The following is a 23,987-nucleotide window of genomic DNA, read 5'->3' as shown; positions in this document are numbered from 1 at the left end:
TAAAACAAGATGACAGAGGGATAGCAATTTAAAAAGAAAATACATTTAAACCCATTAAATGAACAAAAATAATGATCAAAGTCATTTTGATCAAGATTTAAAATTAAAAAACGGTGAAGCACCTGGTAAGATTCGATCCCACAACCTTCTGCACTTCAGGTCAATATGCCAAACTCTGCACTACAATACCACTATTTCAACCATGTCAATTTTAAGGGTCTAGATCTTCATGCAAAATTGTGTTTTTTTTTGTGATTATTTGCAAACAAGCACCCTCCAATATGAATGACTGCAGGATGGTCCCAGTCCTGGGGATCTCTCTTTGTAAATCTGGACCAAGCTTCCCTTTCCTTAAACACCTTCATTTTTTTATGTAAAAGGTGAATCTATAAGAACTGCAAAAAGAGCCCATTATTATGTATTTGTGAGGATTAAGAACAGGAACAAGGAGAGATTTCAAAGTCAAATCCACAAATTCTCACCACAGTAGTATCCATAAGCTAACAGTTTTGATAAATTGCTTAATGGGGAAGAAATATGGAAGGGCTTCTCAACAGCCCACAGCGCAGACAGGGGGGTGAATCAGTCTGCTATCCACTGAGTCAAAAGAATTAGATGTAACACAAAACACTCACTGATGCCCGATAACAGTACTGACTGGAGAATTGTGATCTCTGCTTGCATCTGATCAGCAATTAAATGATCATGTTGCTTCCTACCTCTGAGACTTGGAAGCACTCAAGTCTGAACTGAGACTGCTGAGAGCATTGCTCTACCCAAGTTTATCACTGCTCTACAAAATGCCAATGCGGGATTTTAATGCAAAACTAGGATGAAAACTAATGAACAATTTTTCAGAAGGTAACTTAAGGTATGATATCAGAAATGACAGATCATATGTTAGTAGCATTTGTTAAGGGAAAAAAAAACATGTTTTCCATCAGATATTATTTCAGAATAAAACAACACATTAAACTAAATAAGAAATCATTTAATTGGATAGATAAAAAATCTACTCACCAAGCAGTGACAGAACACACACATAAAAAGACTGTTGTGATGAAGGGGAAGGAAGAAGGGCGAAGGAAAAGGACTGGAGAGGTCTAGGAAAAGGGGTAGATTTTGGAAAAGTCACTCAGAACCGAGGGTCAGGGGAGATTTACCGTACGGTGTCAAATTTCTGGGATCACAAATCGATAATAAATTCAGTTGGAAAGGGCATACCACAGAATTGCTTAAGCGCCTAAACAAGTCTGTATTTGGAGTGAGAATGATGCCATATGTAGGAGACATAAATATAAAAAAAACTTGCATACCATGCCTCCTTTCATTCTATTATGTCATATGTGACCATAGTCTGGGGCAACTTATCAAAGCGAGCAAAATTTTTTAGGGTGCAAAAGAATGTGATAAGAATCATTTGGGGTGTAAATTCAAGATCATCATGTAGAAACCTGTTGAAGGAACTTTGTATTCTAACCACTGCTTCTCAGTATATTTATTCCTTAATGAAATTGGTTGCAAGTAATACGTCTCTATTTCCAACCAATAGCTCAATACATAGTATCAATACCAGGAATAAGAACAATCTACAAAAAAACCTAAAACCACTTACCTTGGTCCAAAAAGGGGTCCAACATTCAGGATCACACATTTTCAATAAATTGCCAGCAACCATTAAAAACTTGGTTTCAGATAAAGCATGGTTTAAACAGAGTTTGAAAGACGTTTTGGTAGCCAACTTCTTGTACTACACAGATGAATATCTTAAGAGAGACTGTTTAACCAGTTTAAGTAAAAATATCTGTTACATTTCCATTTTGACAGCACTTTGCCACAACAGTCAAAATTAGGTATTTTGTGTATGATAAATTTATTAATAGTGGATAAGACAGCGTTTTAATTCTGTAAATATTAGCTATTCCAGTTTACTGCATTGTATTCACCTATTTCGACAATCTCCTGACAAATGATCAGGGTAGTAAGTATTATATTCAAATGTTTTATGTTTTTTTGTTATACTTTCTGATATGTTCCACATCCACGAGAATCATCTCATTTTTTGGGTCTATAGAACGAAAACTGAATCTAATCTAATCTAAACTACAGAATGAGAAGGGAACCTATAGTTTAGTGTGGACTTTTCAACCACAGTGCAACTCAGCATTTTTCATATCAACAATAACTGGAATGGGTCAAGAAATTACTTGTGATTTATACGTAATAGAACTGACCAGGGATCAAATCCTGGACCTCTGAATCTGCAATGTGATATTTACTTGCTAAGCCACTGGCTAGGGAGATATACATGATTAATTTAATCGAGGACAATGGCATCTTAAAAAATAAAGATTATATAGATAATACTATGAAAGTGACAGATTGCTACTCACCATATAGTGGATATGTCGAGTCAACAGGCACAACAAAGAGACTGCTAGACAAGTAAGCTTTCGCCCAAATGACCTCCTTCTGAATTAGATAACATACATACATTATTATGAGAAGGAAAGTTGCCTTTCACCACTGTGGTTTCAGTTGCCTGAGACTGCAGTCATGTGTGTGAGTTGAATTTGCATGAGAATGTATGTGTGTGCGCACGTGTGTCTAGTGTTGACGAAGGCCTTAATGGCAGAAAGCTTTAATTGTGAGAATCTTTTTGTTGTGCCTATCTGCAACTCAGCATCTCTGCTATAAGGTGAGTAGCAACTTTCCTTCTCATAATACTGTTACATTCCATCCTGGATTTTCTACTGCTTGATGCGCACACACACACACACACACACACACACACACACACACACACACTCATACAAATGCAGCTCACAATCACACATGACCACTGTATCAGGTTGCCAAGGCCAGCCTTTTGGCCGAAAGCTTAGTTGTCTAGTAGTCTTTTAATTGTGCCTGTCTGCAACTCAATGTCTCCAATATAAGGTGAGCAGCATCCTGTTGTTGTTGTGGTCTTCAGTCCTGAGACTGGTTTGGTGCAGCTCTCCATGCTACTCTATCCTGCGCAAGCTTCTTCGTCTCTCAGTACCCACTGCAACCTACATCCTTCTGAATCTGCCTAGTGTATTCATCTCTTGGTCTCCCTCTACGATTTTTACCCTCCACCCTGCCCTCCAATACTAAATTGGTGATCCCTTGATGCCTCAGAACATGTCCTACCAACCGATCCTTTCTTTTGGTCAAGCTGTGCCACAAACTTCTCTTCTCCCCAATCCTATTCAATACTTCCTCATTAGTTATGTGATCTACCCATCTAATCTTCAGCATCCTTCTGTAGCACCACATCCTTTTCATAATATTGTCAGTATTCTGTCCGGGTTTTCCATCGTTTGCAAGGTTATATAGGCTTAGATAAAACGTGCAATTATTTAACAAAGATACTCAGACATACAACAAAAGATGTTGCAAGTATGAAGAGACCAAAATAAAAATAAAAAAAAAATCTCCTGTACAATGAAGCAAATACTGAGGACTCTCAAGCAAATCGTAATACAAAATTGAAAGAATACACAAAATTAAACAAAACCATCAAGAAATTCTTCAAGAAGTTCTGAGAAGACACAATATATTAAAAGAGAAACAATCAAAACCAGTAAGAGTATGAAGAAGGGCAAGTAGAAACTTACAGTGAGTAAACAACATTTCATCAATTAAGTTGGCAATTGACACAGTAGCTAAAAATCGAGAAGAATATTTCTCTAAATGTTTCCACAGTTGAAGAGCTGAACCAGAAACAGTTAATAGTGAAAACAAAGATTATGTAAATAGTACCAGAGGTGGTGTACAATACAATTTGAGATACTAAGAAAGCAAAGGCACTTGGAGATGATGCTTCAATGGAAATGATGGATGCTGGCAGACAAGTAATACAAAAAGAATTTTCAAAACTCTTTACAGAGAACCTATTAAGACACATATTTATCAAACTGCAATCAATTTACTTCAGAAGAAGAGAGAGAGGCAAGACATTGAACTCTCTGTATCTATTTGTTTCCTCTCTGCAACACCCATTATATTCACCAAAAACATTACCAATCACAAAGAAATCACACTTGATTTTATCAAGCAAAGGAACTAGCTGACTTTTCACATGTATGCAGAACAAGGGACAATTTGTAGGTCATGAATGAAATCACAATATGGAGCAGTGAGTAAATTACCACTTGACTAGGATTCTTAGATTTGGAGAATGTTTTCAATATTTTTTCATTGAATCACAGTTTTCACATTCAAGGCAGCTAAAAGAAGACTGGATAGACAGCAACAGAATGGAAAAGAAGAACAAAATTGGTCTGGAGTGCCTTTGAAAAAATAAATCTGGTTTTCAAAACTTAGCTTCTGATGAATGAAAATAACATTTTCCAAACAACGTATATCACTAGTTTTAACTTACAGCAGAAACACACAGAATACCAATGTGGAAAACATTGCACAATTGAGGGTCTCTCATGGAACAAAAGAGAGATTCATACTGAGAGAGACTCTAGGATATACAGGAAAACAAATAAATGGATCATGGAAGAGTCTAGAGTGGAAGATGTTATAATGATAGCAGTGCAAATGAAAGAGAGATGGACAAGATACGTAGCCAGGCAGCTGGATGGTAGATGGAGCAAGGAAGTTCGTTGCTGGATTACATGAGACCAGGAAAGGCTAAGATGACAGCCTAAACTATGCAGAAGGAATGCAAATAAAAAGCAAATAAAAGTCTACAGGTGACCTTTAACCAGCAATGCATGGAATTCTGGATGGAGCCAAAAATAACCAGATACAGACTATGTGACAGTAAGTGATATGTGCAGTATTATTTTTATTTCCCTGCTAGTTTAAGAAGGTTTATTATTACTAAAGTGTAGATTACAATGACTGTCCTAACAGGAATAATAAAAGGATTTAAATGAATGGTGAACTTTGACTCCTACCTCCACTCAGTTTTTGTTGCAGATTTTGCTGCTCTGTATACCCATTTGGGAATCTGTAAGAAGAATAACATTTCAATGTTACATATAAATGGAAAGAATGGCTATCACAATATTGACTGATATACAGTTTCCACTTACATTCTTTTTAGCTTCTTCGACAAGTTTTGTAGGTGTTTCATTATCTAATTCCTTCCATTTCTGTAAAACTGGTTTATTCATGACAGCTTTACTGTTCTGTGCTAGAAAACCTATCTGTTTCTCATTCAAAAACTGGGCCTTCATGATGTCCATTCCATCTTCACCATAATAGAACTGTGAAAATAATTGTCTTAATGGCAAATAACGTATTTCTTGCATCATATGATTTACTGTTCACTTTCATGTCTTAAAATAATGGACAAGATTAAGTGATTAGAAGTGATATAAAGCTTTAAACATTCTAAGCTAATTGTATGGCATTAATTACCACTTTTTATCACATTTATGGAAGAAGTCAGCCCTTTCAAAAGTAGATCAGAAATGGAGAAAGGAGGAGTTGCCACATTCATCAGGAACTGTCATAAATTTAAGAGCATAGACATTCATAAATATGGCCTAGAACAGCATATTGAAGCATGTGCAACAGAAACAGAATTTCACAAAAAAATCCTTCATAATATTAAGTGTATATCGAGCACCTGCAGGTAACTTTAATCTGTTTGTAAACCATCTTGAAGCTGTACTGGCCCATTTAACAACAAAAAACAAAGAAATAGTGGTTGCTGGTGATTTCAATGTAGATTTCCTTAAAGACTCTCCCAATAACATCTTATTTGAGTTAGGAACACTATCATTCAACTTAATTCCCACTGTAAAGTTCCCCACTAGGGTAGCCAATTGCTCACAAACAGCCATTGATAATATCTTTATAGAAAAGACCAATGAACAAAATTATATTACAAAACCAATAGTCAATGGCCTCTCAGACCATAACATGCAGTTCCTTCTGTTAAATGTTAATACTGAACAGGATATAAAATCTGTTAAATCTGAACTCAAGAGGGTAATCAATAAGCCAAAAATTGATTATTTTAGGACACTCCTCAGAGACATTCACTGGACTGATGTTTACAGTGCTCATGGCATGAATGAGAAATATAATACTTTTGCTAATAAAGTGCTTACCTTATTCGAACACTGTTTTCCCTCAAAACTTACCAAGGTTAGAGAGAAGTCTACAAAGAAGCCATGGATTATTCAACAAATGATTGTTGATTGTAGATTGTATTTTATTGGTCCTGTTGTCTACATAGCAGCTTATGCATAAGACATTGGACAAGTCAAGTTATAAATATACAGGCTGAAAGCCATTTCAAGGCATACATATTTAAGCTTACAATAATACACTTTACACGTAAGTATTTATATAACACATTTCATAAATTTAAATATTCTTCAATGGAGTAAAAGCAGTGATGCTGTAAATATGACATTAGAGATTTTCCAAATGTATTGATCTCAGTGATAGCTTTTATGTTTTCAGGAAGTTTGTTATAAAGCTTAACTCCCATGTGAAAAGTACCTTTTTGGCACAGTGCTGTGCTGATCTGAGTCATATGTAAGTTTCTGTTTTGTCTGGTAAAGTGCTCATGTATATCACAGTTTTTTTGCAGTCTTGGGTCCTTGCCTATTACATTTAATTTAAAGAACAAAAGGGTTTCCATAATCTATACACATGGTAATGGAGGAATACCAGATTTCTTAAACAGGGGTTTACAAGAGTCTCTAGGCTTGCACCCAAACAAGATTCTAATGGCCCTTTTTTGTAGTTTAAAAGTGCTATTAGTTGTTTTAGAGTTTCCCCAGAAGGTGACCCCATATCTAAGACAAGAATGAAAGTACGCATGATATGCATTCAATACTGTTTTCTCACTACAGCATGATTTTAATGAACAAAGAAGGTAACATGTTTTGCTCAGTTCTGCATTGAGATATTCAATAGGCTTATTCCATCTGATGTTACTCTGCAGCCAAAGTCCTAAGAATTTGGTTTCAGTACTGTTACCAACTGGTTCGTCATTGATAGAGACTGATGGGATAAACATGTCCTTGTTAGGAACATTGTGGAATTTTAGAGCAACGGTTTTCTTACTGTTTATTACAAGCTGATTACTCCATGCCCAGCTGCTAAGTTGTTTCGTGACCGTGTTTACTGTCTGCTGTAACTGTTCATCATCGTCTCCTTTTAGTAGAATCGTGGTGTCATCTGCAAATATGATTGTTTTGTGTGCATCAGTATTTAAGCTTAGATCATTTATGTACAGAAGAAACAGAAGGGGGTATCTTGTAAAACAAAAAGAAAAGTGTATCTGTCAATCCGAAACAGTTCCGATGTTGATGCTACACCACATTACAAGAAATACTGCAAAATATTAAAGACTGTAATACGGACACCAAAGCAAATATATTACAAGGAAAAGATAGTCATATCAGATAGCAAAATAAATACTATATGGGATATAGTGAAGGAGGAGACCGGTGGAACCAGACATGAAGAGGAAAAAATAGCATTAAGAGTAAATGATACCTGTGTGCTCTTCATTTTTTTTATATTCCTGTATCCATGGTGCTTCGGGAAAAAAAAAAATTACACTGGTGACAGTCATGTATAGTGTTGCAGAACTTTTTAACAAACATTTTATAACTGTTACTGACAAGATGGGGTTGTCAGGTTTTGTAGAAGCTGCTATGGAATACCTCAGACCAGACATTTCAAGAAGCTTCCATAATATGAATTTAACCCTCACTACCCCAGCAGAAATAATTGTTGTTGTTGTGGTCTTCAGTCCTGAGACGGTTTGATGCAGCTCTCCATGCCACTCTATCCTGTGCAAGCTTCTTCATCTCCCAGTACCTACTGCAACCTACATCCCTCTGAATCTGCTTGGTGTATTCATCTCTTGGTCTCCCTCTACGATTTTTACCCTCTATGCTGCCCTCCAATACTAAATTGGTGATCCCTCGATGCCTCAGAACATGTCCTACCAACCGATCCCTTCTTCTAGTCAAGTTGTGCCACAAACTTCTCTTCTCCCCAATCCTATTCAACACCTTCTCATTAGTTATGTGATCTACCCATCTAATCTTCAGCATTCTTCTGTAGCACCACATTTCGAAAGCTTCTTTTCTCTCCTTGTCCAAACTATTTATCGTCCATGTCTCACTTCCATACATGGCTACACTCCATACAAATACTTTCAGATACGACTTCCTGACACTTAAATCTATACTCGATGTCAACAAATTTTTCTTCTTCAGAAACGCTTTCCTTCGCATTGCCAGTCTACATATTATATCCTCTCTACTTCGACCATCCTCAGTTATTTTGCTCCCCAGATAGGAAAACTCCTTTACTACTTTAAGTGTCTCATTTCCTAATCTAATACCCTCAGCATCACCCGACTTAATTCGACTACATTCCATTATCCTCGTTTTGCTTTTGTTAATGTTCATCTTATATCCTCCTTTCAAGACACTATCCATTCCATTCAACTGCTCTTCCAAGTCCTTTGCTGTCTCTGACAGAATTACTATGTCATCGGCGAACCTCAAAGTTTTTATTTCTTCTCCATGGATTTTAATATCTACTCTGAATTTTTCTTTTGTTTCCTTCACGGCTTGCTCAATATACAGATTGAATAACATCGGGGAGAGGCTACAACCCTGTCTCACTCCTTTCCCAACCACTGCTTCCCTTTCATGCCCCTCGACTCTTATAACTGCCATCTGGTTTCTATACAAATTGTAAATAGCCTTTCGCTCCCTGTATTTTACCCCTGCCACCTTCAGAATTTGAAAGAGAGTATTCCAGTCAACATTGTCAAAAGCTTTCTCTAAGTCTACAAATGCTAGAAACATAGGTTTCCCTTTCCTTAACCTAGCTTCTAAGATAAGTCGTAGGGTCAGTATTGCCTCACGTGTTCCAATATTTCTACGGAATCCAAACTGATCTTCCCCTAGGTCGGCTTCTACTAGTTTTTCCATTCGTCTGTAAAGAATTCGTGTTAGTATTTTGCAGCCGTGACTTATTAAACTGATAGTTCAGTAATTTTCACATCTGTCAACACCTGCTTTCTTTGGGATTGGAATTATTATATTCGTCTTGAAGTCTGAGGGTATTTCACCTGTTTCATACATCTTGCTCACCAGATGGTAGAGTTTTGTCAGGACTGGCTCTCCCAAGGCCGTCAGTAGTTCTAATGGAATGTTGTCTACTCCCGTGGCCTTGTTTCGACTCAGGTCTTTCAGTGCTCTGTCAAACTCTTCACGCAGTATCTTATCTCCCATTTCATCTTCATCTACATCCTCTTCCATTTCCATAATATTGTCCTCAAGTACATCGCCATTGTATAAACCCTCTATATACTCCTTCCACCTTTCTGCTTTCCCTTCTTTGCTTAGAACTGGGTTTCCATCTGAGCTCTTAATATTCATACAAGTGGTTCTCTTTTCTCCAAAGGTCTCTTTAATTTTCCTGTAGGCAGTATCTATCTTACCCCTAGTGAGATAAGCCTCTACATCCTTACATTTATCCTCTAGCCATCCCTGCTTAGTCATTTTGCACTTCCTGTCGATCTCATTTTTGAGACGTTTGTATTCCTTTTTGCCTGCTTCATTTACTGCATTTTTATATTTTCTCCTTTCATCAATTAAATTCAATATTTCTTCTGTTACCCAAGGATTTTTACTAGCCCTCATCTTTTTACCTACTTGATCCTCTGCTGCCTTCACTACTTCTGTCAGTATCTCCAGGCTTCTTCCATGTATACAACCTTCTTTTATGATTCTTGAACCAAGTGTTAGCTATGATTAAGTTGTGCTCTGTGCAAAATTCTACCAGGCAGCTTACTCTTTCATTTCTTAGCCCCAATCCATATTCGCCTACTACGTTTCCTTCTCTCCCTTTTCTTACTACCGAATTCCAGTCACCCATGACTATTAAATTTTCAGCTCCCTTCACTATCTGAATAATTTCTTTTATTTCATCATACATTTTCTTCAATTTCTTCGTCATCTGCAGAGCTAGTTGGCATATAAACTTGTACTAATGTAGTAGGCGTGGGCTTCGTGTATATCTTGGCCACAATAATGCGTTCACTATGCTGTTTGTAGTAGCTTACCCGCATTCCTATTTCTTTATTCATTATTAAACCTACTCCTGCATTACCCCTATTTGACTTTGTATTTATAACCGTGTATTCGCCTGACCAAAAGTCTTGTTCCTCCTGCCACCGAACTTCACTAATACCCTGAATGGTTGAAATATGCTGAAGTTAAACCACTGTTTAAGAAGGGAGATAAAGAAATAGCATCAAATTTCCGTGCAATTTCACTTTTGCCAGCATTCTCAAAAATTTTAGAAAAAGTAATGTACAATCGGCTTTTTAACCATCTTACCTGAAATAACATACTGTCAAAGTCACAGTTCGGATTTCTAAAGGGTTCTGATATTGAGGAGGCTATCTACACTTACAGTGAAAATGTGCTTAATTCATTAGACAAAAAATTGCAGGCAACTGGTATATTTTGTGATCTGCCGAAGGCATTTGACTGTGTAAATCACAATATCCTTTTAAGTAAATTAGAATATTATAGTGTAACAGGAAATGCTGCAAAATGGTTCAAATCTTATAACTCTGGCAGGAAACAAAGGGTGTTATTAGGAAAGAGACATGTATCAATCTATCAGGCATCATCCAACTCAAAACTAATTACATGTGGGGTCCCAACAAGGTTCCATTTTAGGGCCCTTACTTTTTCTTGTGTATATCAATGACCTTTCATCAGTAACATTACCAAAAGCCAAGTTCGTTTTGTTTGCCGATGATACAAACATTGCAATAAATAGGAAATCAAGTGTAGTCTTAGAATGGTCAGCTAATAAAATATTTGTGGACATTAACCACTGGTTCCTAGCCAATTCTTTGTCACCAAACTTTGAAAAAACACAATACATGCAGTTCAGAACTTGTAAGGGGTGTCCCACGAGTATATGCCTACGATGACAAACAGATAGAAGAAGTGGACAGTGTTAAATTCTTGGGATTACAGCTTGATAATAAATTCAACTGGGAGCAGCACACCACAGAACTGCTGAAGCGTCTTAACAAATCTCTATTTGCAATGCAAATTGTGTCAGACATAGGGGATATAAAAATGAAAAAGCTGGCATACTATGCTTACTTTCATTCCATGATGTCATATGGGATTATTTTTTGGGGCAATTCATCAAGTCAAGCTAAAGTTTTCCGGGCACAAAAACGTGCAGTAAGAGTTATATGTGGTGTGAACTCAAGAACATCTTCCAGAAGCCTGTTTAAGGAACAAGGGATACTAACTACTGCTTCCCAATATATTTAATCCTTAATGAAATTTGTCATTAAAAATATATAACTTTTTCAAACCAACAGCTCAATTCATGGAATCAATACTAGAAATAAGAACAATCTTCACAAGGATTTAAAGTCACTTAGTCTTGTACAAAAAGGTGTGCATTATTCAGGAAAACACATTTTCAATAACTTGCCAGCAGCCATAAAAAAGCTTAACAACTAATGAAATTCAGTTTAAAAGAAGCCTAAAGGATTTATTGGTGGCCAACTCCTTCTACACCATTGACGAATTTCTCAGTAGAACCAACTGATTTGTGTGTGTGTGTGTGTGGGTGTGTGTGTGTGTAAGTACAATCTCACTTCTGCACCAGTTCAGTGCAGTAAAGTGTTCATTGTAAATAAGTATTTAGTAGTTGTATTACACGTTTATTACCTTATAAATAAATAAATAAACTTTTTTTATTTTAAATTCAGTGCATTAGTATTTGTAAAATGATTCTTTCATATAGCGTTCATTAAAAAATGACGACCATGCCACTTGGGACCTGTGGAATAGTACATTAGCTTATTTGTTTGAGTTGTAAATATTTGTCATGTATTGTTGTTTTTCTGACATGTTCTACATCCTGGAGGACCTCCTCACTACGGATCAATTGGAATGAAAGTAAATCTAATCAATCTAATCTAATCTAATCTAACAAAAGCCATATGCTCTGAAATTTTAAAAAATCTGGTAACTAATATCTATAAAGCACAAGAAAATTTTCATATAGAAAAAATAATGGAAATAATGATCTTGCCTATTAATGGAATAACACAGACAAAGAAATGTGGATTCCTGTGAGAGAAGTGTTCAACAGTTGTGCAGTTATGGTTGAACTGAAAACTTATGTCTTACCTAATAAAATCTGTATTACAGATTACAAAATGTAAGCTATTAGATATATGATACATTCAAATCTATTTCGATTTTTATTGTACATCATTACTGTGGCGAGTTGTAATCATCATTCGTATATTACATTTTTGTAACTCAGCCCTTTGCCATGTCTGTTATATTGAACATTTTAGACATATAAATTCATAACACTACTTCAACTTGGTAATTGCTTAAAGAGGCAATGAATCCTACTTGCACCCACACCTATAAGCTGTAAAATGGTGCCCCTACACTGGATTACTCACAATTTTAAGTGCATATCCTCACTTCCAATTTTTTACTCACCACCACAGCAATCTCATGCAGTGTAATAGGATTCCTTAATGGTATACTATAAGCCCTGATACACTGACACTTAAGTGGAGTAATATTCTCCAACTGAATCACAGGCCTTAAGAACATGTTTTTCATTCATTATACTATATTTCAGTTTACATCAATATATATTTTTTTAAATCATAGCAGTCTTCTTCTCTTCTTCTTTCTATTCCTCAATTTATGTACTGTATTTTAATCTTGACTTGTTTTCCTTTTATGTTAGTACCAATAATTCTGTTCATCTTTTGTTCTCCATGTGCCTCCGACTCATTTGCTGCTCTTACTGTCATGAGAGTGATCCTACAATTCAGGTATCGTGACTCTCGTCTATCATATTTACTCTCCTCTAAGGTCTTCAACTTATATTTCTGTGTTCTCTGCCTCTAAAACTAAGGCTGCCAACTCTCCCCACATCTTGCATATTCTGGCAGGATGAATATGGTCTTCAGAATGTTTGAGGTTGTATCAGATGTACTGGAAATGATGCCATCATAGTTTGTTTTTGACAAAATGTCATATATTTCTACTTATTGAAACTAAGGCATTGTAAGAAAAACCAAATTGATTCAGTTGGTGCAGGTAACAGGTGACAAAACACTCATTCAATTTTGAACAAATCGTTCTACATGCAGATATTCTCGCTAAGCAACCCGAGAATTGGAGACACTCTAGGGCAGTTTTTATTTTCTTAAAGCATTATAATACACATTTAAATTTAAGATTTGTTACTTTCTTTAAAGGTTCTTTTAAATGAAAAGCAAGTTTCAACATTATGACATGGAAACATCTGCACATTAACTGGTTACCTGAATCACAGATTTGTCACTGTCTCTGACTGTAAGATCGTAATGTACCATAAGTCCTTCCAAGTGTTTAATCACGCACCTCTGTAAATACCCGCTTCTACTTGTCTTCACAGCAGTGTCAATTAAACCCTGCAAAACAGAAATTACAGTTAACAGACGAAATTTAAAATCAAAAGCAAACTCTAAAAATGTATATTAAAGGTATCCAAGAAAAGAAAAAAATCCTGCAATAGAAAATGCCAAAACAGGAAAAACTGGAATGTGGTTAACGTTCTTGGATACCATAAGCTCCAAACTTCTTAAAGGTCCTCCCACAGAACTTCCGCAACTGATCTTTGATGCAGTCCAAGTTGGCAGTCTGTTTTATTTCCACAGCTGACTGGTGCTCATAGTAGGGTATTACTACTTCAACACTACTTGAGCAGTGACCCCATCACATTCTGGTCCAGAGGAGTTGTAGCCAAAACTAGAAAACTGAAATTAAATAAAATATGACTTGGACTGCTTCAAAATTAGTGTTGGAGTTAATTGGAAACAGAGCACACACTCAAGTTGGTCAAAGGATGCAGAAGGAACTCAACCCTGCCCTTATCGAGTCAAAGATCCTAGCAAATGCCTTACACAATTTTGGAAAACCTGATTCTGGGTGCCAGGATGGCAATCCAAATCACCAACTTCCTATATGCAACTCCAATGTCCTACCACTTTATCACCTAGCTAGATCAAAGAAAGGGCAAGATTTTTACATCCTGTAGAGAGGGAATACCACAGTTAGGGACTAATTCTTCATGACAATCCAGTCTAATGCCTCACTGCTAGCTTCCTTTATGGAGCAGAATTTTCAGAGGTTTAAAGGAGCCTTTGAACAAACAGATGAAATTACTCTGAATAAAAAGTAGAATCAAGTAAAACAGAAACTTGCAAACAGAATGAAAAGCTGACAAGTGAAAATGGAACTGAAAACCTATGTAATAAGACAATGGAAGTTGCTATTGTTTCATGTCAGGATGAAGTGAGAGTAGTAGTTGAATTATGCTCCTGTAATGATGGTACTGAACTAAATAACAAAGCGGAGCACGGAAAGACTGTTGCTGTACCAGATTTGGGGTTTGAGCAAGAGACTGCTAACATAAATCTTTATGCATTTGATGATGCCGTGTACTGATGTTAAAGTTAATATTGACATCACTGATCAGGTAGTTGATATACATGACAATACACATGATAGTAAAGAACTGGTTCCTGATACAGAGCAAGGAAATAATGTCAGTATTCCAGATATGAGGCCGGATCAAAAAACTGCTGCTGTGAATATTAATGCAACTAGTGATATTGATACAGAATGTGTAAAGTTGGTAGATGAGGTTTTTAATGGAATAAATAATAGTGTGAACACATGTTAGGACGGAGGAGAGTATGAATCAGTAATTAGTGAAATGAAAGTAAATGAGATGCAAGTAGAAGAATCTTAAGTGAGTTTGATTGGAATGATGTGTGCGGATAACAAACAACAGTGTTAAAGAAAAAGATGAAATTGCAGACAAAAATAACTTTATTTCTTCTGACAGTAAAAGTATCTTCAAACAATCCTTAACTGAATGTAAGAGATTTTACCAACAGGAACTTCAATAGCAGAAAAATATAAAGTTGAAACTAATGTTGACAGTGTTGAAGACAAAGAAGACGTGAAGTCATGAACTTGTGAACAACCATTTACTGTCAAATAAAGAATCAAACAGTTATGTGAGCAGGCAAGGAAATTAACAAACTACTATGAATAGAGCACAAAATCTTCAAGTATAAGGTGAAGTCTCTGACACAGTTATTACTGATGTTGGTCGGGTGGAGGGTGGGTGGGTGGGGGGTGGGGGAGGGGGGGTAGTACAAAGAACTGTTGATGTAAACACTGCATATGTGATAGTGACATTAATGAAATATTGTCTGATATAGTAACAGAAAATGTTAATTGATGTACAAGCTATGGAGATCAGCCAGGAAAATGTTCCTGTAAATAGTGACGCCTTTGCAGGCATGAGAAAAGATTGGTCACAAGCGTTGAATGAAAGTGCTAATCAAATTAATGATCTAAAGGTAATACAAAAGGTATTGATGCAGACAGCGATGCAAATAGTGATATTAGTAATGAACTGCTGTCCAATATGATGGAAAGGGATATGTTGATGGAGATGCAAATATATTTGATAGTGTCGAGACCAAGTGTGATGATGTGGATAGCACTTGTAATGTAAATTATGGTCTTGATAATGAAAACGAGAAACTTTTCATTAAGCTGACAGAAATATATAAAAATGTGGTTTAAGTGTCTAAATATACCTTGAATACAAAGTCAAATGTGGTCTGTAACTTGGTTACTGTGAACATCTAGAACAAATCTCTTAGTGCATTATGTAATAATAGTTTTCTCTGTAGAGCTTGGGCAGATGTGGTAGATGGACTGCTGGATGAGACAACGTGGAAAAATTGGTAATTTTATGTAAAAAGAGTATTCTGAGTGGTGGAAGGAAAAGAGAAATGAAATTTATGAATCATCATGAATGATAATTTAACTGTATTTTCCGGGTAAATTATGTAACAAACATAATAATAATACTGGTGACAAATCAGCTGGTTAAAGGAAAAGGTGAAACTTCTGTAGTTAATATTGAAGGCAATGCAAAATAAATAGTGGAAGTTAATGTAAATAATGCTGTAGTGATGGTATATGATACTGGTAGAAAGAAAATTTTGGCTAAAGCAAAGTGGCTTTTGCCCGCATCTCGTGGTCGTGCGGTAGCGTTCTCGCTTCCCACGCCCGGGTTACCGGGTTCGATTCCCGGCGGGGTCAGGGATTTTCTCTGCCTCGTGATGGCTGGGTGTTGTGTGCTGTCCTTAGGTTAGTTAGGTTTAAGTAGTTCTAAGTTCTAGGGGACTTATGACCACAGCAGTTGAGTCCCATAGTGCTCAGAGCCATTTGAAAGTGGCTTTTTATGAAGTTGCCAATTGTAGCTACGTTTTAGTTATCAGAAGTGTATTATGAAGTAAATAGTGTGAGCAGGATGGAAACAGTTTTAGGCATTCATAGTGAAATAAGTGATTGGAAAAGAGTGGTGTTTAATATAAATGTACAAACTGTAATTCGGTGTACGTTAGTAATGTTCTTTGCTTGTGTATTTATTGGATGCAAAATGATCAATTCTTTGTAATTATTGGAGGTCGGAGAGAGAACAAACTTATGGTGTTTTATATAAGTCTGGAAAATGTTTTGAAGTATAAGGGTGAAAGTACACCCAACTTGGCATGAGACAGTGGAGCAGGGTGTTAGGTTCTTAGCAAATCCACCAACTGGTGGGGGGGGATTCATTGCACTTTGATGAACACCACTTGGGGAATAGTGCTTCCCTGAGCTGGATGGTTATATATTTCCTTTCCTAGAATCACTCCATCCTCTGACTATGCTGTTCTTCTTTGTAAGAAGAACAAGGCACTTATCTCCCACTATCCACAGCCTCGATAGGACGAGCCTGAAAATGAACCTGTAAGGTTTGATACTAGTTGCCAAATATAAATACTGCAACTGTTGACAGAATCATTAACAAACACTTCAAGCTTACAAAGAAAAGTGTTGTGTGATTTTTTGATTTAGCAATGATAAAATGGTGTGTCAATAATAATGAATTTATTTCAGCTCAATAAGAAATTTAGAGTAAGAGGTAAGCCACAATATAAGAAAATGCTAATTGACAGAAAATATGAAACTTAAATGGAATATGAAACTTAATGTAATATTTTATAGCTGAAAGATCAAATGGTCTTTAGTGTATGTGAAATTCAACTCAAAGTCTTTGGTTCAGTTTAAACTGAAATTAAGTCTATATGAAAGTTCATCTTTTCAGGAAGCTTGTAGCAAGCTAGAGCCCTTAAGGTGAAGATAATAGTAAAAAGTAAATAATACTGTCTTTAGCAAATTTAAATGAGAACAAGATGTGTCACGAAAAAGCCCTTCAGGCATGAGGAAAGTTAGATGTTTATTCAAATAAATGTTTGGTCTGTTATGTAATGGAAAGTAATGTTTTGTCAATGATACAGTTTGTTGCTGTTGAGTGACATTTTTAGGGAATAAGCAAAGCAGCAGTTTTGATGTCTAATTCATGTAGTGAAGAAGTACATGGAGCAGTAACATATTAAGTAATATAAGAATATATATTGCAATTTTGCAAATACACAAAGTTTGTAAGTAAAGAAGTGGAACAACAGACCAATTGTGATGAGATAGAAGAGAGAAGTGTTTCATTGTAATGACACATCTAACTATTATGAGGCAGCTTATTGAGAAACTACACAGCGATGCCTTTATGAACAAATGGTGATGGTACTGACAGGCTTGAGAATATAGTTTGAAAAACCAACTGAAATAATAATTTGTGGAATGACTTATTCAATACACACTGCAGCTAAGTTCATTTGAATGACATTATATTGTTTCTATTTCAGTATCATGACTGTTTTTCTGACAAGAATAAAAACTTTGCTGACAAGTCCACTAACCCAATTTACCCTTCACTGTCCACCATTAAAAATGGTGGACTGTAAGGGGTATTACATAAAATCAATTTAGGATATCACATTTGAAAAGCACTTAAGGGTATTATGATTATATTGTTTCCTCTATATTTCTGAACAATGGCGACAAACTTTTATAAATTCTTGAATTATCCAGTCTGCCGGTTATCAATGACTGGCTGTTTAATTCAATGAGGGAGTGATGAGACAGCAGTCTGGAGTCTAATCCATCTGCTACGATTTCTGCTCCCAAGAATAACAAAATTTTCCCCCGTTTCCATTCTATATCTGATGCAGGTGCACATCTAGTATATCATATGTACAAGAATACATAAAATTGTTATTTATGCAAAATCTCACACAAATACAAATCTCAGTTGTTTTACTGAAAGCATTAGTAATTAAAATACACAAATAATTAAAATTACAACAATGCCATATAAAAAGAAAAAAAAATTGTGAGCTAAGAAGCAGCAGGGGCATTACTGTTGCCAATCATTTGAAAGTAGACATTCTGACTTTCCATGAACATACTGAAAATTATCTGAAAGCAAAGTAACTGACATCAAATTCCAGACCCTCTAAACTTCAATCACTCATTTTGTTCGAAGTCATGAAAGATTTAATGAAAGATAGTAGTCACACACATAAGTAGAGGAGTTCAGAAACCTCACAGTAATAATGTTTCAAGTACTTTTGTGGATTACTAGCCTGAAACACTTTACATAAATGAAACACTAGCAAAGTTTTAGACCATACTGAGGAGAATCTAGCCTAAAAGAATTCACATTATGTTCTTACACCTGTAGTTAAATTATCACTCCAAGTCCGAAGTCTGTAGTTCTTGACCAGCCAGCAGACAGATAACAACTATATATCGGGCTGTGTAAGAGTCTGTGTCCAGTAAAGTTACCACTAACAACTCTGCTGGATCACATTAAAGCTCACAACCTGACATCAATGGGGTAATATTAACATGTTACTAAAGTATGTACCCAGAATTTATACTGTTAACATCTCTGTCTATTTATTTATTTAACTTTATCTGAATAGGGCCATCATGGACTCACCTACATCAGACCAGGCTTTCACACATACACTACTTTTTTACAGCATAGTTGCCAAGCAAATAAATAATAGTGTTAAAATGATACAAGAGTCAATGTGAATAAATGATACTGACTGTGAACTAATACAATTAAGGCTGGAAGTACTAGTACTACTGCAATTGCTGCCACTAATAGTAGCAGTAGTAGTAGTAGTAGTAGTAGTAGTAATAATAATAATAATAATAATAATAATAATAGCAATAATGATACTGGCAGTTATAAAAAGAATTTATAGATGGACAAAACAGATGTTTTCTCATATAGCCAGCTCAGGGGAAAGGAAATTTAAAGAAACTGCATCAGCTAAGAATACTGGGAAACAAGGAAAATCTGGTTGGAAAGAAGGAGTACAAGGGTAATATGTGCGTACAGGGAGAATGGTAATCCTTACTGTTGCTTTAGTAGACATGTCTTCACTACCTCCTGAAGCTAGAGATATTACTCAATTCTCTAATATAATTCAGGAGGTTACTCCAGTGTTGGTTTCATGCTACTCAGAAAGACTTTGAGAAGCTGGCTGAATCATGGAGAGGGGCAGAAAGGATTTTGCTCTGTTGTTCAGACAACAGTGTCACGGTTGAGAAAGGGATGAGGGATATTGTTCATTGCTTAGACATTACAGAAGACAGGGGTTATGGAAATCTCTGCACTTGTCTGCTTGCAGCCAGGATAGCAGTGCATATGATGGTGAAAAATGAGCAGTGTGTAGAACACCACAGATATAAGAATCACAAGTATTCAAAACCAGTTCCAAGCACAGTGTTCCTGAGAAAGGTCTTGCAGGGTAATATCACTGTAATCAATAATTGGAGGTACAAGTGTTTGTGCAAGTTCCCTTTTCAGGTCAAGAGAGAATAGCTTTTTATGTCTTTGTAGGGCATGGTGGGATGCTGATGCCGTCTTGCAACAATGCTGTTATGTGCAATTTAGATTTTCATCTGTTATTGCTTCTACACTCTCTGTTGAGGGAGACAAACTGATATCTGTCCCATTAACATTAAAGAAGGTACAGATTCCTGGTATTTTGTGCTAATGAGCACCGAATGACCAAGACTACTGCTTGAGTTTTGGATTGGTTGAGCTTTAATCCTACATCCTATGCCCATTTTGACAGTGGATGACACATCATTTATGTCAAGATCTCTCTGTCTGACTGCAATGTTTGATTAATATCAATATGCTGGTTTATGTGAAAGGCAGAATATTGCTGGTATGATGCTCACAATTTTGTGTTGGTTAAGGTGAAATTCTGCACCTTGCTACAATTAGTAAGTGAAATAAATATATCTCTAAAGAACATAGAACTGTGTATTATCTTGGTATCTTAAAAAATCAGGCAAACTACTAAATATTTAACTTCAAAATAACAATAATGTACAAATGTTAATCACATGATGGTGTTGCAAACTTCTCTTGACAATACTTCGATCTGTTCTGTGGACACTGAAACAATCTTTTCTGCCATCACATAGTCCGCCACTGTGAACTTTAACAAGATCAGTGACTTGCTTAATAATCAGGTGAATCTCCTATCTTACAGGATACTAATACAAAGGAGCAGGTACACTTCCATTTACCTGTATATTCAGTCAACTGTCAAATAAAACTCATTTCATGTCCACTTGAGTCTCTTCTACCCTACATTAGATCTCAGTATATTATTTCAGTTCAACAATATATGAAACTTCTCAAGATTCTTCAAAACCAAATGCAATAAAACAACAGGTAAGGGGAACACTGCAGCTTTAACTTAATTTTTAACTCTGGATAAAGAAAGAAATCAAACATAGCTAAGTTGGATCAATACGGGGATGAGGAAGAATTACCACATTCTTTTTTACCAAAAACTGCTGCATAATGAAAGCTGTATGTGGTCTCGCATTGCCATGATGTAGGATCCAGTCATTCCTGTGCCACTTCTCTGGCTTTTCCCATCTCAAATCCTTCCTCAGCCACTTTAGATCAATAGATGTCATAGATGGTTTACATAAGATCTTTCATAATAATATTCCAAACAGCACTGCCATTTTTGGTGTAATACCGGTAAATGGTCCTCCTGGATGATGATGATGATGATGATGACCCACTTGCATTAAAATTCTGAACATTTCTGCGGTTGTTTTACTGAGTTTAAAACAGAATTTGACACAGCAATTCTGTTCTCTTAGGTTGGTTATTGCAAAATCACCAACACAAGCAAACATCATAATGGAAAACTGCCCACCAACAAACATATCCACTTAGGTCCAAGCTGCTAGGCATATAGATATGCACAAAACATGTATTATGCTGCTTCTAGTGATTTTTGGTTGTACTACGGTTTGTAAGCACAGTTCACCCAAGTTTGGAGAACTTTTGGGCTGCACCTCAAATGTCAACCTAGGAAAGGCAAACAAATGTTGGGGTATACCTACATAATGGAGCATATCCTAAAAGGGAGGACACTTTATTTTTAAACTGACTGTACCTAAAGAAGCATACTAATACATAAAACAAGGACTACACAATGCATACATAACATTCTGAGCAGTCCATCAGGCATGGTGACAAATCTGAATTTCTGTTTTTTTGGGCATCTCTTTAGTAGCTGTGCTATTTAAATATTTATCACCAAATTAAACAAAGACATTCTGGCTATTTTTCAACTTTTCACACTTCGAATAAAAATCATGCACAGATCAGCAGAGCTAAAGTTCGTTCCAGAATGTTATACTGGTAAGTAGCAACTAACAGCATAACTGGAATAGTTTGACGAGAACAACAATGTTACCAACAAGAACACAAACTGCAGAGACTTCAGAAACATAAGTGAATGACCATCGGAAAGACTGTAGCATTGATCACTGCTATTCAACAAAATTAATGCCAACACATAGGACAAATGTAATTTTTACCTCTCTGCCAGCCATGCAATGGAAGAAAAATTCCTGCGGCTGTATGCCTGTCATGAATCGGCCGTCTATGAAACCTCCAGCACGTGGGCTCATATCAAATGGCAGGAAACTCGGAAGTGACTTTCCTGACACCATTAATGGCGGACGCTTTCCTTCCAATTCTATCTGTCCCAGAAGACATGAAATTTGCATAGTGTTTACTGTGGATCCTTTGGCACCTGACTGCACCATTAACTGCAAGTTATTCATGGGAAACTTCTGAAGCAAACCTGATGGAAGACAAGCCCTGGAAATAAACATCAGTATCAAATATGTTTTATAAAGGCGTACATAAGCACACACTCATCCAGTATTATAAATATACCCGTTGATGTTGTTTGTGAAGTTATCCAACTGACGTTTATAAGCTCTGTCGATAAGTGTTCTCCATTTAGCATTTCGATCTCCATAAACTTTAAGAAGCTTTTCTTTCACCTCTTCTTTGTCTGGCTCTTCATCAGTAATGTTAAGTGCTGCTGCTACAGCTTTTAAACCAACCTGCAATTGAGATTAATTTGAAACAAAGAAATCCAGTAATAGAAATAGCAGGAGTCTGATACAAACTGATTTAAAAGTTTCACGCGTATAAATTATTTAATCCATTATGACCCATTTGATTTAACTGCAACTACAACTGATTCATCAATTCATTACTTTCAAGTCTGTTAAACTGCACCCTACTGACAACAGAGGACTACTCCCTGTTGGATCCCCCATTTTAATCTGGGCCAGATGCCTCCTGTACAGTCCGCTGAGTCTGGAACATACAGATCTGCACAGTAGTGAAGCAAATGTAAACATGTGTGCATCTTGCCGTATGCTGCTTAAGGGGACACAGTCGCGAACAGGCTCAAATTTTAGTCTTAATCTCTGCTCCAATTATTTGGCTACAAAATGCCGTTTGTTTCATACAAATCTGATTATTAGATGCGGAGTTATTAATTTGTTCGTGAAGCATGGTAACTAGCACCATGTCCATTTTTGCTGTGTCTTGCGCAGTAGTCAGCACTGACTATAGTACAACAATCATTTATGTTCCACGGATATAAATACTCTTTATTTGGGTTGCAAGAGAGAATTGTTATTCTGATGTTTGCCAGCCTGTCTGCATTGTCGACTATCATCTGTCAGTTTCTTCATCCTAGTTGTTTACGTTTTGGTGATACAAATGTAATGATTTTGTGAAACATTATAACACAATGGGTAGAATAAGGAAGTTTGGATATAAGCCTAAGTTTCGTGGAAATAAATATGTAAAAATAAACCGCGAAACTGCTAGTTTTGAACAGAGGGCAGAAAACAATATTGAAAGTGAAGTCAGTGCGACTGTCAGTGCTTCAAGCAAGAAGCTTCTAGGTGCTGCCGGTTTTCCAAGTGCCTCTCAAATGCGTGACAATGCAATATGTGGTGTGAACAGTGTTTCTGTTGTTACTGACACAAACATTCTGATCTCCATGAGGTTATTATGTGAACTTACCGAAAAACACACAAATTGTAAAAACAGTGGTGGAAACGTTACCTTTGCACGAAGATGTGGTGAAAACCAAGGGAACTGTTTGTAATTTAGTTTTGACATGTTTGGAATGTAGCTGTACTGCCAATACAATGTCATCCCACGTAACAAGAAGCAGATTGTATGAAAACAATATAAGATTAGTGTATGCACTTAGATCTATTGGAAAAGGGCGAAGTGCAGGTGCTGTTCTTTGTGCAGTGATAAGCATTCCTCCACCTCCAAGAAAGTTTGATGTTTACAACAAGACTATTGGTGCAGTTGTAGCTGAGGTAAGTGAATCTACAATGTTGAAAGCAGCCAAAGAAGCAGTTCAGTTGAATGATACGAAATCTGACCCAAGGCAAATTTCTGCTGGTTTTGATGGCAGTTGGCAGAAACGTGGGCATACATCCCTAAATGGCATTGTGTCAGCAACTTCTTTTGATACGGGGAAGGTTCTGGATATTGAAATTATTACTAAGTTCTGTGACATCTGTAGCAAAAATCCCACTATACAA

At 36.4% G+C, this 23,987-nt stretch overlaps 1 protein-coding gene across 2 annotated transcripts in view; it reads right to left on the bottom strand.

Annotated features, from left to right (window-relative positions):
- Positions 1-23,987, bottom strand: part of LOC126248542 (DNA-directed RNA polymerase I subunit RPA1) — a 346,647-nt gene that overhangs the window by 144,899 nt on the left and 177,761 nt on the right. For both annotated transcript variants that reach the window (XM_049949615.1, XM_049949606.1), the window contains exons 17-21: positions 22,300-22,472; positions 21,936-22,221; positions 13,373-13,501; positions 5,076-5,249; positions 4,938-4,990 (exon numbers count right to left, since the gene is read on the bottom strand). In XM_049949615.1, coding sequence (XP_049805572.1) covers positions 4,938-4,990; positions 5,076-5,249; positions 13,373-13,501; positions 21,936-22,221; positions 22,300-22,472 — 815 coding nt within the window. The remainder of the gene's footprint in view (positions 1-4,937; positions 4,991-5,075; positions 5,250-13,372; positions 13,502-21,935; positions 22,222-22,299; positions 22,473-23,987) is intronic.

This window comes from Schistocerca nitens, chromosome 1, assembly GCF_023898315.1.
Source record: "Schistocerca nitens isolate TAMUIC-IGC-003100 chromosome 1, iqSchNite1.1, whole genome shotgun sequence".
NCBI lineage: Eukaryota > Metazoa > Arthropoda > Insecta > Orthoptera > Acrididae > Schistocerca > Schistocerca nitens.
This window is presented reverse-complemented; position numbering and strand designations above follow the sequence as displayed.